General features: G+C 38.7%; 1 protein-coding gene across 1 annotated transcript in view; it reads right to left on the reverse strand.

Moving 5' to 3' along the window:
• Positions 1–20,066, reverse strand: part of ITFG1 (integrin alpha FG-GAP repeat containing 1) — a 314,830-nt gene that overhangs the window by 289,866 nt on the left and 4,898 nt on the right. The window contains exons 3-5 of the mRNA XM_043898386.1: positions 3,978–4,123; positions 2,498–2,555; positions 1,216–1,290 (exon numbers count right to left, since the gene is read on the reverse strand). Coding sequence (XP_043754321.1) covers positions 1,216–1,290; positions 2,498–2,555; positions 3,978–4,123 — 279 coding nt within the window. The remainder of the gene's footprint in view (positions 1–1,215; positions 1,291–2,497; positions 2,556–3,977; positions 4,124–20,066) is intronic.

The raw sequence follows: 20,066 nt of genomic DNA on the forward strand, positions 1-20,066 counted from the left end.
GTCTTTTCACCTTGCTTATAGTTTCCTTTGTTGTGCAAAAGCTTTTAAGTTTCATTAGGTCCCATTTGTTTATTTTTGCTTTTATTTCCAATACTCTGGGAGGTGGGTCATAGAGGATCCTGCTGTGATTTATGTCGGAGAGTGTTTTGCCTGTGCTCTCCTCTAGGAGTTTTATAGTTTCTGGTCTTACATTTAGATCTTTAATCCATTTTGAGTTTATTTTTGTGTATGGCGTTAGAAAGTGTTCTAGTTTCATTCTTTTACAAGTGGTTGACCAGTTTTCCCAGCACCACTTGTTAAAGAGGTTGTCTTTTTTCCATTGTATATCCTTGCCTCCTTTGTCAAAGATAAGGTGTCCATAGGTTCGTAGATTTATCTCTGGGCTTCCTATTCTGTTCCATTGATCTACATTTCTGTCTCTGTGCCAGTACCATACTGTCTTGATGACTGTGGCTTTGTAGTATAGTCTGAAGTCAGGCAGGTTGATTCCTCCAGTTCCATTCTTCTTTCTCAAGATTACTTTGGCTATTCGAGGTTTTTTGTATTTCCATACAAATTGTGAAATTGTTTGTTCTAGTTCTGTGAAGAATACCGTTGGTAGCTTGATAGGGATTGCATTGAATCTATAGATTGCTTTGGGCAGTATAGTCATTTTGACAATATTGATTCTTCCAATCCATGAACACGGTATGTTTCTCCATCTGTTTGTGTCCTCTGTGATTTCTTTCATCAGTGTTTTATAGTTTTCTATGTACAGGTCTTTTGTTTCTTTAGGTAGATATATGGCTAAGTATTTAATTCTTTTTGTTGCAATGGTGAATGGTATTGTTTCCTTAATTTCTCTTTCTGTCTTCTTATTGTTAGTGTATAGGAATGCAAGGGATTTCTGTGTGTTAATTTTATATCCTGCAACTTTACTATATTCATTGATTAGCTATGTACCAATATTTAAATGGGGACTTGCAAAGTTTCTATCTCTAATTTCCAGAGGGATAAAATGATTAAACTGGCTGTACACAGAAACCAGGGGCAGATCAAATCCATACTGTTTGAGGAAATTTATATGTTGACCAAATGTCCTTTTAAAAATTAAGGAGTTCCAATAAGATGGGGTTTCCCCCCCACAACGGTAAAAGCAATCAGTTCATACAGACACACAGTCCCTTAGCACCAACATGTACAATTAATTACATGGTTATAATCATATTTACTCACTTTCCTAATAATATCTGTGGTTGGCTGGATTCATTTGTGATACCAAATATATCAGGAATTAAGTCACCATTGAAGCTGAAACGAAAACATTAAAAACATTAAGCAGCTATTCTATTAAATTCTCACTTCCAATTTAATTAAAAAAAAAAAACTTTGGGTAGGTGTGGTAAACATACAACAGTATCTGTTGTAGTCAACTGAACGTCAGAAGTGACAGGTTTAACTTTTGTCATTGGACCCTCTAGCCACCTCGGCATGAGAACGTGTTTCGGATGGCCCAGCTACACAGATGATCGGGCCTCTGAGACACTCTGAGTGCTAGTTAAAGAGCACAGACTATCACTGACCCACAGTGGACATGTAGTACGAGCAAGAAATAAACTTCTGTTGTGAGATTCTGGTGTTGTCTGTAGCCTCTGCATAGTCTAGCCTATCTCTGAGTAATAAGGAGACTATAATTTCAGAATCATGACCCTCCTCCTTATTTAGCCAGATGGGCTTAGGAGAAATATCCCACAAAAGTAATCCCTAAGATGGTATAAAAATTTATACTAGCCATTGAATATTGTAACAACAATGAAAAACACCTAATTAAAAAAGAAATCAAGCTGATAACCTTTAAAAGATTAATTCATGGATTAAAGTTCAGACTTCTAATTGTCACTGACCTATTGATGTACAACTATGATTTTAATAACTGTACAAAAGGCAGCACTGGAAGCAAGAATGTGGCTGTACATTGTTTAGTCCCCAAGATAGTATCTATATCATTATCAGAATCCTAACAGCTACTTGAATTAAGCTTATGTTGGTACATGAGTCTACTTCGAGGAGATAAATGATAATACTAAGCAAGATCTGTAAAAAAGGACAAAGTTTTTCCTTAATATAGAAATAGTTCTAAGTCAACCAGAGGAAATCCTCTACCCTTCATATCTACCAATCAAGCACTAACAGTTTTATCCAAAAACAGTTATCTTAGTTCTCTGAATAATGACATGGCTAGGATCAATAAAGATCCATCATGGACACATTCAAAGCTATTAAGACAAAACCAAAAAGACAAATCTCTTTCTTTTTCCAAAATAATGAATTTCAATTTTCTCTTTCTTCCATCATGGCAAGTAAATATCATATAACTAAGAGGGCAGGCCCCTATCAGCTTTAAAGGGAGAATGAATACAGAGCCAACACGACTGAGCAAAGTAGTTTCCTATGTAAAAGATTTTATTTTATGTTTGTAAGTTTAGAATCATGTAAAGGGAAGCAAGCACATACTTACTCCATAATTAGTGGTTCATCTTGAAAAGTCCTATTAAGTATGGTCATATTGCTAGGATCTATAAAAGAAAAGAAAATACATAAATGAACAGGCATTTTATATTATCTTTTATATCTGCACTTAGGGAAGAGAATAATCTTTTATTCTTTTCAAGATTCATCTCTAACTAATTCCAACTTTCACCACTTATCACTAATGAGACACTATAACTTAAGTGGACATCAAGTTTGTAAAGATAAACTACTGGGAAAGTTTATAGGCTTCCCTGATGGCTCAGATAGTAAAGAATCTGCCTACAATATGGGAGACATAGGTTCAATCCCTGGGTACGAAGAGCCCCTCTCGAAAGGAATGGCAACTGAGTCCAGTATTCTTGCCTGGAGAATTGCCTGGACAGAGGAGCCTGGCAAGCTACAGTCCATGGGGTCACAGCACTGGACACGACTGAGAGACTAACACTTTCACACTACAGTGAAGATATCAGCATTCTAATAACTTCCTTTTGAGTCTTCATTCTGAAAATCTCTTACATGAATCTTCTTTATATACGGTTTACCACTAGAGCAGCTGCCAATTAAGATTTTGCTGTAAAGAACCCATAGGGTGCAAAACTACTTGATTCTAAAATGTCTATGCTCTCCTCTCCGCCTCAGTCCTTGAAATCTGGTTCTATGAACAAAATTGCCCATTCAGGTGTAATTAATTGTTTTTTCAGATAAAATTTGAAGATTCATGGGAAGATAGGGTAGGTAGACTGTCTTGCCTGGAGAATCACATGGACGGCAAGCCTGGCAAGCTATAGTCCATAGGGTCGCAAAGAGTTGAATATGACTGAAGCAACTTAGCACACACGCATGGTAGACAGACTCTGAAACTTTAACCTTTTTGTGCTTTCTTGTACTAGGGAGACCAGAAACCAAAAACAGCATTTCTCAGACATCCTTGCATCTAAGATTCTGAATAAAATGTGATCCCTGCTAATTAGATACACTATGGGTTTTGCAACACAGGAATGAGGTGAAGGCTGTGTTTCTGTCATTTCTGTCTTAAATGTCTGATCACTGAATTTTAAGTACTGAGGGAGCACCTGCTGTGCGCCTGGCTGCTTTCTGATGGGAAAAAGGCAGTAGCTTCTTCAAAGGCTTTGAGAATTGTTCCTGAAAGTTCAACTTAGTGTGTGTTCTTCAGTCAACCCAATAACTCTGTAAAGCATAAAAACCTTTTAATAAATCTCTCTTCTTTAAAGTAATAAGAATGGATTTTGTTCCCTGGAGTTGACTACAGATCACGTCTAGGTTGAAAGAGGAAATCAGAAAACAGACTTTTAAAAAGATTTTTAGAGACAATTACTGACACATAAGAACTGCATTTTTGAACTAATTTTTGAACATTATTTTTGTTACATTTACCTACGAATACCAGGCATGTTTTTCCTTTAATATCCAGTGACAAATATTAAAGACATTTAAAACAAATTCACCTAGTGTTTGATTCTGTCCCCAGAAGATAACAGCTCCTAATTCACCATTGGCATGATTTTTGGGAAGATACGTCAGAAGGACATCCATTTGTGAATCTCCATCATAATCCCCTGGGACTACACTGGTTATCAATGTACTGTAATTACTAAACAAACAAACAAACAAATATTTTAATAGACAAACATTCCAGTAGAGCTATAATAGAAAAGGACACTTTTACATTTATACTATGTAAAAATATTTTCAATGCAAAATACAAAAATTTACAGAACTGATTAATTTCATTGTCTTCTTTAATAGCTTATCATCCTTCATGTATGTAGACTTCCTTGGACTATGAAAGAATTCAGGATGAATGCAAAGAGTCTTAAGAAATGAGAAAAAGCTGAAATATTTATTAAGAGGAAGTGCAGTTCTATGTTTAAGCACTGACTTATAGTCCTTTCACCTAGTTCTTTTGTCAGAGATACCAGGACCCATGAATGGTGTTTATACAAATGGAGGCTGATTATCAACTGTTAAAGCACCAATGAGTATCACTGTCATTTTATAAAAGATACTATTTAAAAATTACTTAATCTTGGATTTCAATGCAGATTTGAAATAATCATTTTATTTTTGAAAGCTTTTCAAGATTCATAATGAAAAATATGTTCCTCTTGACCAAACCTGGCAATAAACTATCATGACATACATACCTAGTTCTACATCTTTAACAATAAAATATTCTAAAATGGTTTATATTAACCTTGAAAATTTTTTAAAAAGACATTCTAGAGTGCGGTCATAATGTTGTCTGAGTGACCCAACCAAAAATTAGGCCTTAAATTCAACTTATATTTAATTCTACTTAAGAACAAATAGCAAGACAGTTTCCAAATAGTCTATTATTTTCTAAATGACCTTACGAATATAAAAAATCTGTAACAGGTTTTACTTACAGTGAAATAAGGAAAATACTGATAAGGATAAGATTAAGAAAAAATACATAATAATAGCTTTATTTTAATGCAGCTACTTACTATGTCTCAGATATTATATCAAGTGTTTAACAGCTATTATTATTATCTGATAATCTCCATTACCTGAAATAGGTATTGTGCTTCTCATTGAATACACCAAGAAACTGAGGTTTGGAGCAATTAAGTTTCTTTCTCAGTTAAACATCTACTTCAATGGAGTAGCTGGAATTCAAATTCAGTTGTGTTGTCCTCTAAAATTGATTCTCATGATAAAATACTTTTTGTAATGCCACTTTCTTCAAAGTATTCTGACAATACTTGAACCTTTCCCTTAAAAATAGCTGGTCTTTAAAAATGATGACATAGTAACTGTACATGTAGCTACATCTTGCTACTATGTAGCAAGCTGTATGTGAGTGCATACCCCTGTTGTGCACCTGTGTACCTATGCATGTGCAGTCATGCATATGCTGCACATACTTGGCAGTAATACTTGTTCAAATAAATCCATGATTTGCGGTCAAAAAGTACCCTGAAATAGACAGGAATACATTACAAAGGACTAGATGGGAACTTATCCTAACCAATTTTATTCCTAAAATTGCCTTGCTGCTTTATGGCTCTAAAAATAGGAATTTGAACTTTATTGTGATATTCATTGATCACTTTTTTAAAAGAACCTACTAAAATGACATGGAATGAATTTTATTTTTTTAAAGCATAACCCTCAAAGACAAAGAGATCATGAAAGGACACAGCAGATGGAGAGATGCTAATTGACTTAACAGGGGGCGAGGAAACAAGAGCTGACCCTTGAAGAACACATGGGGTTAAGGACACTGACCAGCTGCAGTTGAAAATCCACATGTAACTTTACAATTGGTCCTCCACATCCTCGGTTCTGCATTCACAGATTAAACCAACTGTGGACAGTGTAGTACTGCATGTATTCAGTGGGAAAAAAATATGTATATAAGTGGACCTATGCGTTTCAGACCCATATCATTCAATGGTCAACTATATAGCTTACATACACTTCAGCTTGAAGTGCTTAGAGAAAAGGCTCAATCAGCTTTTTGCCTTGAAGAACCTTTGAAAAGCTTAGAATGTGGAGTCATCAGAAATACCAGATGACAAAAATAAGGCACAAGGCTGAAAACAGATTTAACTGAAGGTCTTTGATGGTTCCTTTTCCCTCTTGCTCAGCAAGGCATCAACTAGTTTATTTCTGGGAAGTTTCAGATGTCAGAGGTTTAAGTTTCAGGAGATGGTAAGATATTGGTCTAAGGCTGAAAACAAGGAGTTAATGGAAAGTCAACAAAAGGAATAGATGGGCCTTTGAGCCCAGCTCTGCCGAATCCCTAGGATGCCAGTCAGCCAGGAACATATTCACAGGGCAAGAGACAAGTCCCACCACGCAGAGTTTCCAATGAGTTCTTTAGTACTTTATTCTTAATAAAGTTTAATGAAGAGCTACCTGCCTTTTAAAGAAAACTGAATATTAAAAAGAACCAAACAAACAGCAATAAAGAATCTGAAAAAAACAAATAATAGTGAACAAAACAAAGCTTCAAAACTATACTTAAGGACATAAGAGAAGAAAATCTATCCATTAAAAAAAAGAAGAACAGCATGCTAAGACAAAAGAATAATAGGGGGGGAGGAGCCAAGATGGCAGAGGAATAGGAGGGGGAGACCACTTTCTCTGCTACAAATTCATAAAGAACAATTGAACGCTGAGCAAACTTCACAAAACAACTTTTGATCACTAGCTGAGGACATCAGGCACCCAGAAAAGCAGCCCATTGTCTTCAAAAGGAGGTAGGACAAAATATAAAAGATAAAAAGAGAGACAAAAGACATAGGGACGGAGACCCGTCCCGGGAAGGGAGTCTTAATAGAGGAAGTTTCCAAATACCAGGAAACCTTCGCACTGGCGGTTCTGGAGGAAGTTTTCCAATCTCAGAGGGCAACCTAACTGGGAGGAAAAATAAATAAAACCCACAGATTACGTGTCTAAAAGCAACTCCCAGCAGAAAAGTACCCCAGACGCCCGCATCCGCCACCAGAAAGTGGGGGTGGAATGGAGAGAAGCAGGCAGCATTGCTTAGAGTAAGGACCGGGCCTGAATGCCGAGGGCAGTTGGAGGGAGCTAAAGTGAGATAGCAACTTGAAACTGGGGGATAGCAAGAGAGAGAAAATTAACCGGCCCAAACACACTGCCGGCCCTTCGCAGAACAAAGGGACTGAGCAAGTCCAGAAAAGAGCTAGCCGCCTGCTGACTGCCCCATCCCCGCCAGAGGCAGGAGGCAGGGGGTAGGGGAAAGGGGCAAACTTGGGCCCAGAGACGGCATCCCCTACCACACTGCAAACAGGCCTCCAGTTTCTAACCAAAGACTTCCTGAGATTCTGGATGGTCGACATCCACCGGGAGGGTCGTGGCTAAACACAAGGCGCACGCACCCAACTGGCGCGCGAGGAAACTGAGGCTGGAACCTCGGAGGGGAGAAGGCGCACCGCACAGGGAGAGTGCGCCCGTCAAGCTCCTGGCTGCCTGAGCTGCTTGGGCAGGGAAGGCACAAAACGCAGGCGCAACTGAGTCCGTGCTTTTGTGTAGTACCGGAAAATGGGAACCGCATGCAACGCAGGGCGTGCTGCATATAGAGCAGCCAGGAGCCTGAACACTGTAGACAGGGAGAGCACACACCCGTAAGCGGGAGCAAACCTAGTGTGGCCAGAACACTGTGAGAGCTCCCCACACACAGCGATATCTGTCTGCAGCGCCCCGCCCTCCCTGCAACACAAATGAACAAGCAAACCTGAACAAGAGACCACCTCCGCCCGCCTGTGTCAGGGTGGAAATTAGATAGTGAAGAGACCAGCAAACAGAAGCCAAATAAACAAAGGGAACCGCTTCAGAAGGGACCAGTGCAACAGATTAAAATCCCTGTAGGTAACACTGACTACACCGGAAGGGGCCTATAGATATCCAGAAGTGTAAGCTGGAACAAGGAGCTATCTGAAACTGAACCGAACCAACACTGACCACAACAGCTCCAGAGAAATTCCTTGATATATTTTTACCTTTTTTTTAAAATTACATTTTTTTTCTCTTCTTTTTTTATTTTTTCTCTTTTCTTTGAAAATTCCCTATACTCCCCCATTACTCCTTAACTTTCATTTTCATATATTTTTACGATTTTCTTAATTAGGAAAAAATTTTTTTTTTTCTTTTTTTCCTCTTATTTTCTTCTAAGCTCCTCTATTACTCCTCTACTACGCCTTAATTTTCATTTTCATTTCACTATAACCTTGCCAAAAAAAAAAAAAGGAGAGAAGCCCTATTTTTAAACTGAACTTCATATATATTTCCAAAATTTTTTGTGTTGTTGTTTTTAATATTGTATTTTTAGGAGTCTAACCTCGACTCTAGATTTTTAATCTTTGTTTTCCAGTATGTGATATAAATTTTGGACATTTAAGAATCCAATATTCAGTTCCCATTTTTATTCAGGAGTGTGTTGATTACTCTCTCCCACTTTTGACTCTCCGTTCTCTACCTGAGAACACCTCTATTTCCTCCTTTCCCTTCTCTTCCCAATCCAATTCTGTGAATCTTTGTGGGTGTCCGGGCTACGGAGAACACTTAGGGAACAGAGTACTGCGTAGATCTGTCTCTCTCCTCTTGAGTCCCCTTTTTCTGCTCCTGCTCATCTCTATCTCCCTCCTCCCTCTCCTCTTTTTCATGTAACTCTGTTAACCTCTCTGGGTGTCCCTCATGGTGGAGAATCTTTTCACCATTAACCTAGAAGTTTTATTATCAGTGCTGTATAGTTGGAGAAGTCTTGAGACTACTGGAAGAACAAAACTGAAATCCAGAGGCAGGAAACTTAAGCCCAAAACCTGAGAACACCAGAAAACTCCTGACTACACAGAACATTAAGTAATAAGAGATCATCCAAAAGCCTCCATACCTACACTGAAACCAACCACCACCCAAGAGCCAGTAAGTTTCAGAGCAAGACATACCACGCAAATTCTCCAGAAACGCAGGAACATAGCCCTGAGCGTCAACATACAGGCTGCCCAAAGTCACACCTAACACACAGACCCATCTCAAAACTCATTACTGGGCACTCCAGTGCACTCCAGAGAGAAGAAATCCAGTTCCACACACCAGAACACCGACGCAAGCTTCCCTAACCAGGAAACCTTGACAAGCCAATCGTCCAGCCCCACCCACTGGGTGAAACCTCCACAATAAAAAGGAACCACAGACCACCAGAATACAGAAAGCCCACTCCAGACACAGCAATCTAAACAAGATGAAAAGGCAGAGAAATACCCAACAGGTAAAGGAACATGAAAAATGCCCATCAAGTCAAACAAAAGAGGAGGAGATAGGGAATCTACCTGAAAAAGAATTTAGAATAATGATAATAAAAATGATCCAAAATCTTGAAAACAAAATGGAGTTACAGATAAATAGCCTGGAGACAAAGATTGAGAAGATGCAAGAAATGTTTAATAAGGACCTAGAAGAAATAAAAAAGAGTCAATTAAAAATGAATAATGCAATAAATGAGATCAAAAACACTCTGGAGGGAACCAAGAGTAGAATAACAGAGACAGAAGATAGGATAAGTGAGGTAGAAGATAAAATGGTGGAAATAAATGAAGCAGAGAGGAAAAAAGAAAAAAGGATCAAAAGAAATGAGGACAACCTCAGGGACCTCTGGGACAATGTGAAATGCCCCAACATTTGAATCATAGGAGTCCCAGAAGAAGAAGACAAAAAGAAAGGCCATGAGAACATACTCCAGGAGATAATACCTGAAAACTTCCCTAAAATGGGGAAGGAAATAGCCACCCAAGTCCAAGAAACCCAGAGAGTCACAAACAGGATAAACCCAAGGCGAAACACCTCAATACACATATTACTCAAATTAAAAAAGATCAAACACAAAGAACAAATATTAAAAGCAGCAAGGGAGAAACAACAAATAACACACAAAGGGATTCCCATAAGGATAACAGCTGATCTATCAATAGAAACGCTTCAGGCCAGAAGGGAATGGCAGGACATACTTAGAGTAATGAAAGAGAATAACCTACAACCTAGATTACTGTACCCAGCAAGGATCTCATTCAGATATGAAGGAGAATTCAAAAGCTTTACAGACAAGCCAAAGCTGAGAGAATTCACCACCACCAAACCAGCTCTTCAACAAATGCTCAAGGATCTTCTCTAGACAGGAAACACAGAAAGGTGTATAAACGTGAACCCAAAACAACAAAGCAAATGGCAACGGGACCATACCTATCAATAATTACCTTAAATGTAAATGGGTTGAATGCCCCAACCAAAAGACAAAGACTGGCTGAATGGATACAAAAACAAGACCCCTATATATGCTGTCTACAAGAGACCTACCTCAAAACAAGAGACACATACAGACTAAAAGTGAAGGGCTGGAAAAAAATATTTCATGCAAACGGAGACCAAAACAAAGCAGGAGTTGCAATACTCATATCAGATAAAATAGACTTTCAAATAAAGGCTGTGAAAAGAGACACAGAAGAACACTACATAATGATCAAAGGATCAATCCAAGAAGATATAACAATTATAAATATATATGCACCCAACATAGGAGCACCGCAATATGTAAGGCAAACACTAACGAGTATGAAAGAGGAAATTAATAGTAACACAATAATAGTGGGAGACTTTAATACCCCACTCACAACTATGGATAGATCAACTAAACAGAAAATTAACAAGGAAACACAAACTTTAAATGACACAATGGACCAGCTAGACCTAATTGATATCTATAGGACATTTCACCCCAAAACAATCAACTTCACCTTTTTCTCAAGTGCACACGGAACCTTCTCCAGAATAGATCACATCCTAGGCCATAAATCTAGTCGTGGTAAATTCAAAAAAAATTGAAATCATTCCAGTCATCTTTTCTGACCACAGTACGGTAAGATTAGATCTCAATTACAGGAAAAAAAATTATTAAAAATTCAAATATATGGAGGCTAAATAACACGCTTCTGAATAACCAACAAATCATAGAAGAAATCAAAAAAGAAATCAAATGCATAGAAATGAATGAAAATGAAAACACAACAACCCAAAACCTATGGGACACTGTAAAAGCAGTGCTAAGGGGAACGTTCATAGCATTACAGGCTTACCTCAAGAAACAAGAAAAAAGCCAAATAAATAACCTAACAATACACCTAAAGCAACTAGAGAAGGAAGAAATGAAGAACCCCAGGGTTAGTAGAAGGAAAGAAATCTTAAAAATTAGGGCAGAAATAAATGCAAAAGAAACTAAAGAGACCATTGCAAAAATCAACAAAGCTAAAAGCTGGTTTTTTGAAAAAATAAACAAAATTGACAAACCATTAGCAAGACTCATTAAGAAACAAAGAGAGAAGAGCCAAATTAACAAAATTAGAAATGAAAATGGAGAGATCACAACAGACAACACTGAAATACAAAGGATCATAAGAGACTACTACCAGCAGCTCTATGCTAATAAAATGGACAACTTGGAAGAAATGGACAAATTCTTAGAATAGTATAACTTTCCAAAACTGAACCAGAAAGAAATAGAAGATCTTAACAGACCCACCACAAGCAAGGAAATCCAAACTGTAATCAGAAATCTTCCAGCAAACAAAAGCCCAGGACCAGATGGCTTCACAGCTGAATTCTACCAAAAAATTTAGAGAAGAGCTAACACCTATCTTACTCAAACTCTTCCAGAAAATTGCAGAAGAAGGTAAACTTCCAAACTCATTCTATGTATGAGGCCACCATCACCCTAATTCCAAAACCACACAAAGATGCCACAAAAAAAGAAAACTACAGGCCAATATCACTGATGAACATAGATGCAAAAATCCTTAACAAAATTCTAGCAAACAGAATCCAACAACATATTAAAAATATCATACACCATGACCAAGTGGGCTTTATCCCAGGAATGCAAGGATTCTTAAATATCTGCAAATCAATCAATGTAATACACCACATTAACAAATTGAAAGATAAAAACCATATGATTATCTCAATAGATGCAGAAAAAGCCTTTGACAAAATTTAACACCCATTTATGATTAAAACTCTCCAGAAAGCAGGAATAGAAGGAACATACCTCAACATAATAAAAGCATATATGACAAACCCACAGCAAGCATTACCCTCAATGGTGAAAAATTGAAAGCATTTCCCCTAAAATCAGGAACAAAACAAGGGTGCCCACTCTCACCCCTACTATTCAACATAGTTTTGGAAGTTTTGGCCACAGCAATCAGAGCAGAAAAAGAAGTAAAAGGAATCCAGATAGGAAAAGGAGAAGTGAAACTCTCACTGTTTGCAGATGACATGATCCTCTACATAGAAAACCCTAAAGACTCTACCAGAAAATTACTAGAGCTGATCAGTGAATATAGTAAAGCTGCAGGATATAAAATTAACACACAGAAATCCCTTGCATTCCTATACACTAACAATAAGAAGACAGAAAGAGAAATTAAGGAAACAATACCATTCACCATTGCAACAAAAAGAATAAAATACTTAGCCGTATATCTACCTAAAGAAACAAAAGACCTATACATAGAAAACTATAAAACACTGATGAAAGAAATCAAAGAGGGCACAAACAGATGGAGAAACATACCGTGTTCATGGATTGGAAGAATCAATATTGTCAAAATGACTATACTGCCCAAAGCAATCTATAGATTCAATGCAATCCCTATCAAGCTACCAACGGTATTCTTCACAGAACTAGAACAAACAATTTCACAATTTGTATGGAAATACAAAAAACCTCGAATAGCCAAAGTAATCTTGAGAAAGAAGAATGGAACTGGAGGAATCAACCTGCCTGACTTCAGACTATACTACAAAGCCACAGTCATCAAGACAGTATGGTACTGGCACAGAGACAGAAATGTAGATCAATGGAACAGAATAGGAAGCCCAGAGATAAATCTACGAACCTATGGACACCTTATCTTTGACAAAGGAGGCAAGGATATACAATGGAAAAAAGACAACCTCTTTAACAAGTGGTGCTGGGAAAACTGGTCAACCACTTGTAAAAGAATGAAACTAGGGGGGAGGAGCCAAGATGGCGGAGGAGTAGGACGGGGAGACCACTTTCTCTCCTACAAATTCATCAAAAGAATAACTGAATGCAGAGCAAACCTCACAAAACAACTTCTGATCGCTAGCTGAGGTCATCAGGCACCCAGAAAAGCAGACCATTTTCTTCGAAAGGAGGTAGGACAAAATATAAAAGATAAAAAGTGAGACAAAAGAGCTAAGGAAGGAGACCCGTCCCGGGAAGGGAGTCTTAGGCGGCCTTGCTTGGGCTAGGGTCCGGGCCTGAGTGCCCTGAGGAAAATCGGAGGGAGCTTCTGTGAGGTGCCAACTTGAACTGTGGGAGACCAAAAGAGAGAAAATTAACCGGCCGGAACACACTGCCGGCCCTTCGCAGAACAAAGGGACGGAGAAAGTCCCAAGAAGAGGTCGCAGGCTGCGGACCCGCCCAGCCCCGCCGGAGGCAGGAGGCAGGGGGGAAGGGAAGGTCGCGGCGAGACACAGGGCGCAGGCACCCGACCGGCGTGGGCGGGGACTGGGGCTGGGGACGCGGAGGGCGGAAGGCGCGCGCGCCGGTCTGGCGCCGGCGGAAACTGAGACTGGGTCCGCGGAAGGGAGGGGGCGCGCCACACCTGGGGAGAGTGCGCCCACCAAGCCCCTCGCTGCCTGGACCGCTCTGACGGGGAAGGCACAGAGAGCAGGCGCAGCTTTTCCTTCCGCGCTTTTGTGGAACACCCGAGGGCTGGAACCTAGCGCAGCGCGGGGCGCGCTCCATATAGAACAGCCGGGAGCCTGAGCAGCGCAGACGGAGAAAGCAGCGTCAGCCCCTCCCGGCAGCGCCAGCCCGCCCCCGCAGGGCCAGCCCCTCCCCGCAGCGTCAGCCCCGCCCCGCAGCGCCAGCCCATCCCCGCAGCGTCAGCCCCTCCCAGCAGCGCAACGGAACTAGCTAACTGAATAAGAGTCCACCTCCGCCCGCCTGTGTCAGGGCGGAAATGAGGCTCTGAAGAGACCGGCAAACAGAAGCCAAATAAACAAAGGGAACCGCTTCAGAAGGGACTGGTGCAACAGATTAAAATCCCTGTAGAAAACACCGACTTCACCGGATGGGCCCTGTAGATATCGAGAAGTGTAAGCTGGAACGAGGAGCTATCTGAAACTGAGCTGAACCCACACTGACCGCAGCAGCTCCAGAGAAACTCCTAGATATATTTTTACTTTTTTTTTTCTAAGTAAGAAAAAAAAAAATTTTTTTTTCTTTTTATATTTTTTCTTTTTTATTTTTTCTCTTTTATTTTCCTTTAAAATTCCCTATTACTTCCCCATTACTCCTTAACTTTCATTTACATAGATTTTTACGATTTTTTTAATTAGGGGAAAAAAAAATTTTTTTTTTCTTTCTTTCTTTTTTTTTTTCTGTTTTTTTTTTTGTTTTTTTTTCTTTTTTTTCTTTTTCTTTTTTTTCTTTTTTCTTCTTTTTTTTCCTTTCCGTTTTCTCTTTTATTTTCTATTTTTCTTTTTCTCTTATTTCTTTTAAAGTCCTCTAGTACTCCTCTACTACTCTTCATTTTCATTTTCACTACACTATAACCTTACCAAAAAAAAAAAAAAAAAAGAGAAGCCCTATCTTTAAACCGAAGATTATTCTCTCCCAATCTTGACTCTCTGTTTTCTACCTCAGAACACCTCTATTTCCTCCTTTCCCCTTCTCTTCCCAATCCAATTCTGTGAATCCTTGTAGGTGTCTGAGATACGGAGAACACTCTGGGAACAGACAGCTGCGTAGATCTGTCTCTCTCCTCTTGAGTCCCCCTTTTTCTCCTCCTGCTCATCTCTATCTCCCTCCTCCCTTTTCTCCTGTTCATGTAACTCTGTGAACCTCTCTGGGTGTCCCCAACAGGGGAGAATCTTTTCGCCATTAACCTAGAAGTTTTATTATCAGTGCTGTATAGTTGGAGAAGTCCTGAGACTACAGGAAGAATAAAACTGAAATCCAGAGGCAGGAAACTTAAGCCCAAAACCTGAGAACACCAGAAAACTCCTGACTACATGGAACTTTAAGCAATAAGTGACCGTCCAAAAGCCTCCATACCTACACTGAAACCAACCACCACCCAAGAGCCAGTAAGTTTTAGAGCAAGACATACCACGCAAATACTCCAGCAACACAGGAACACAGCCCCGAATGTCAACATACAGGCTGCCCAAGGTGACACCTAACACATAGACCCATCTCAAAACTCATTACTGGGCACTCCATTGCTCTCCAAAAAGAAGAAATCAAGTTCCACGCACCAGTACACTGACGCAAACTTCCCTAACCAGGAAACCTTGACAAGCCAATCGTCTAACCCCACCCACTGGGTAAATCCTCCACAATAAAAAGGAACCACAGACCTCCAGAATACAGAAAGTCCATTCCAGACACAGCAATCTAAACAAGATGAAAAGGCAAAGAAATACCCAACAGGTAAAGGAACATGAAAAATGCCCACCAAGTCAAACAAAAGAGGAGGAGATAGGGAATCTACCTGAAAAAGAATTTAGAATAATGATAATAAAAATGATCCAAAATCTTGAAAACAAACTGGAGTTACAGATAAATAGCCTGGAGACAAAGATTGAAAAGATACAAGAATGGTTTAATAAAGACCTAGAAGAAATAAAAAAGAGTCAATTAAAAATGAACAATGCAATGATTGAGATCAAAAACACTTTGGAGGGAACCAAGAGTAGAATAACGGAGGCAGAAGATAGGATAAGTGAGGTAGAAGATAAAATGGTGGAAATAAATGAAGCAGAGAGGAAAAAAGAAAAAAGGATCAAAAGAAATGAGGACAACCTCAGGGACCTCTGGGACACTGTGAAACGCCCCAACGTTCGAATCATAGGAGTTCCAGAAGAAGAAGACAAAAAGAAAGGCCATGAGAAAATACTCGAGGAGATAATAGCTGAAAACTTCCCTAAAATGGGGAAGGAAATAGCCACTCAAGTCCAAGAAACCCAGAGAGTCCCAAACAGGATAAACCCAAGGCGAAACACCCCAAGACACATATTAATCAAACTAACAAAGATCAAACACAAAGAACAAATATTAAAAGCAGCAAGGGAAAAACAACAAATAACACACAAAGGGATTCCCATAAGGATAACAGCTGACCTATCAATAGAAACCCTCCAGGCCAGAAGGGAATGGCAGGACGTCCTGAAAGTAATGAAAGAGAATAACTTACAACCTAGATTACTGTATCCAGCAAGGATCTCATTCAGATATGAAGGAGAACTCAAAAGCTTTACAGATAAGCAAAAGCTGAGAGAATTCAGCACCACCAAACCAGCTCTTCAACAAATGCTAAAGGATCTTCTCTAGACAGGAAATGCAGAAAGGTTGTATAAACGTGAACCCAAAACAACAAAGTAAATGGCAACGGGACCACACCTATCAATAATTACCTTAAATGTAAATGGGTTGAATGCCCCAACCAAAAGACAAAGATTGGCTGAATGGATACAAAAACAAGACCCCCATATATGCTGTCTACAAGAGACCCACCTCAAAACAAGAGACACATACAGACTAAAAGTGAAGGGCTGGAAAAAAATATTTCATGCAAATGGAGACCAAAAGAAAGCAGGAGTTGCAATACTCATATCAGATAAAATAGACTTTCAAATAAAAGCTGTGAAAAGAGACAAAGAAGGACACTACATAATGATCAAAGGATCAATCCAAGAAGAAGATATAACAATTATAAATATATATGCACCCAACATAGGAGCACCGCAATATGTACGGCAAACACTAACGAGTATGAAAGAGGAAATTAATAGTAACACAATAATAGTGGGAGACTTTAATACCCCACTCACAACTATGGATAGATCAACCAAACAGAAAATTAACAAGGAAACACAAACTTTAAATGACACAATGGACCAGCTAGACCTAATTGATATCTATAGGACATTTCACCCCAAAACAAGCAACTTCACCTTTTTCTCAAGTGCACACGGAACCTTCTCCAGAATAGATCACATCCTGGGCCATAAATCTAGTCTTGGAAAATTCAAAAAAATTGAAATCATTCCAGTCATCTTTTCTGACCACAGTGCAGTAAGATTAGATCTCAATTACAGGAAAAAAATTGTTAAAAATTCAAACACCTGGAGGCTAAATAACACGCTTCTGAATAACCAACAAATCATAGAAGAAATCAAAAAAGAAATCAAAATATGTATAGAAATGAATGAAAATGAAAACACAACAACCCAAAACCTATGGGACACTGTAAAAGCAGTGCTAAGGGGAAGGTTCATAGCATTACAGGCTTACATCAAGAAACAAGAAAAAAGCCAAATAAATAACCTAACTCTACACCTAAAGCAATTAGAGAAGGAAGAAATGAAGAACCCCAGGGTTAGCAGAAGGAAAGAAATCTTAAAAATTAAGGCAGAAATAAATGCAATAGAAACTAAAGAGACCATAGGAAAAATCAACAAAGCTAAAAGCTGGTTTTTTGAAAAAATAAACAAAATTGACAAACCATTAGCAAGACTCATTAAGAAACAAAGAGAGAAGAACCAAATTAACAAAATTAGAAATGAAAATGGAGAGATCACAACAGACAACACTGAAATACAAAGGATCATAAGAGACTACTACCAGCAGCTCTATGCTAATAAAATGGACAACTTGGATGAAATGGACAAATTCTTAGAAAAGTATAACTTTCCAAAACTGAACCAGGAAGAAATAGAAGATCTTAACAGACCCATCACAGGCAAGGAAATCGAAACTGTAATCAAAAATCTTCCAGCAAACAAAAGCCCAGGACCAGATGGCTTCACAGCTGAATTCTACCAAAAATTTAGAGAAGAGCTAACACCTACCTTACTCAAACTCTTCCAGAAAATTGCAGAAGAAGGTAAACTTCCAAACTCATTCTATGAGGCCACCATCACCCTAATTCCAAAACCTGACAAAGATGCCACAAAAAAAGAAAACTACAGGCCAATATCACTGATGAACATAGATGCAAAAATCCTTAACAAAATTCTAGCAAACAGAATCCAACAACATATTAAAAAAATCATACACCACGACCAAGTGGGCTTTATCCCAGGAATGCAAGGATTCTTCAATATCCGCAAATCAATCAATGTAATACACCACATTAACAAATTGAAAGATAAAAACCATATGATTATCTCAATAGATGCAGAGAAAGCCTTTGACAAAATTCAACACTCATTTATGATTAAAACTCTCCAAAAAGCAGGAATAGAAGGAACATACCTCAACATAAAAGCTATATATGACAAACCCACAGCAAGCATCACCCTCAATGGTGAAAAATTGAAAGCATTTCCCCTGAAATCAGGAAAAAGACAAGGGTGCCCACTCTCACCACTACTGTTCAACATAGTGTTGGAAGTTTTGGCCACAGCAATCAGAGCAGAAAAAGAAGTAAAAGGAATCCAGATAGGAAAAGAAGAAGTGAAACTCTCACTGTTTGCAGATGACATGATCCTCTATATAGAAAACCCTAAAGACTCTACCAGAAAATTACTAGAACTAATCAATGAATATAGTAAAGTTGCAGGATATAAAATTAACACACAGAAATCCCTTGCATTCCTATATACTAACAATGAAAAAACAGAAAGAGAAATTAAGGAAACAATACCATTCACCATTGCAACAAAAAGAATAAAATACTTAGGAGTATATCTACCTAAAGAAACAAAAGACCTATACATAGAAAACTATAAAACACTGATGAAAGAAATCAAAGAGGACACAAACAGATGGAGAAACATACCGTGTTCATGGATTGGAAGAATCAATATTGTCAAAATGGCTATTCTACCCAAAGCAATCTATAGATTCAATGCAATCCCTATCAAGCTACCAACGGTATTTTTCACAGAACTAGACCAAAGAATTTCACAATTTGTATGGAAATACAAAAAACCTCGAATAGCCAAAGTAATCTTGAAAAAGAAGAATGGAACTGGAGCAATCAACCTGCCTGACTTCAGACTCTACTACAAAGCCACAGTCATCAAGACAGTGTGGTACTGGCACAAAGACAGAAATATAGACCAATGGAACAGAATAGAAAGCCCAGAGATAAATCCACGAACCTATGGACACCTTATCTTTGACAAAGGAGGCAAGGATATACAATGGAAAAAAGACAACCTCTTTAACAAGTGGTGCTGGGAAAACTGGTCAACCACTTGCAAAAGAATGAAACTAGAACACTTTCTAACACCATACACAAAAATAAACTCAAAATGGATTAAAGATCTAAATGTAAGACCAGAAACTATGAAACTCCTAGAGGAGAACATAGGCAAAACACTCTCTGACATAAATCACAGCAAGATCCTCTATGACCCACCTCCCAGAATATTGGAAATAAAAGCAAAACTAAACAAATGGGATCTAATGAAACTTAAAAGCTTTTGCACTACAAAAGAAACTATAAGTAAGGTGAAAAGACAGCCGTCAGATTGGGAGAAAATAATAGCAAATGAAGAAACAGACAAAGGATTAATCTCAAAAATATACAAGCAACTCCTGCAGCTCAATTCCAGAAAAATAAATGACCCAATCAAAAAATGGGCCAGAGAACTAAACAGACATTTCTCCAAAGAAGACATACAGATGGCTAACAAACACATGAAAAGATGCTCAACATCACTCATTATCAGAGAAATGCAAATCAAAACCACAATGAGGTACCATTACACGCCAGTCAGGATGGCTGCTATCCAAAAGTCTACAAGCAATAAATGCTGGAGAGGGTGTGGAGAAAAGGGAACCCTCTTACACTGTTGGTGGGAATGCAAACTAGTACAGCTGTTATGGAAAACAGTGTGGAGATTTCTTAAAAAACTGGAAATAGAACTGCCATATGACCCAGCAATCCCACTTCTGGGCATACACACTGAGGAAACCAGATCTGAAAGAGACACGTGCACCCCAA

This window comes from Cervus elaphus, chromosome 4, assembly GCF_910594005.1.
Source record: "Cervus elaphus chromosome 4, mCerEla1.1, whole genome shotgun sequence".
In the NCBI taxonomy this organism is placed as follows: domain Eukaryota; kingdom Metazoa; phylum Chordata; class Mammalia; order Artiodactyla; family Cervidae; genus Cervus; species Cervus elaphus.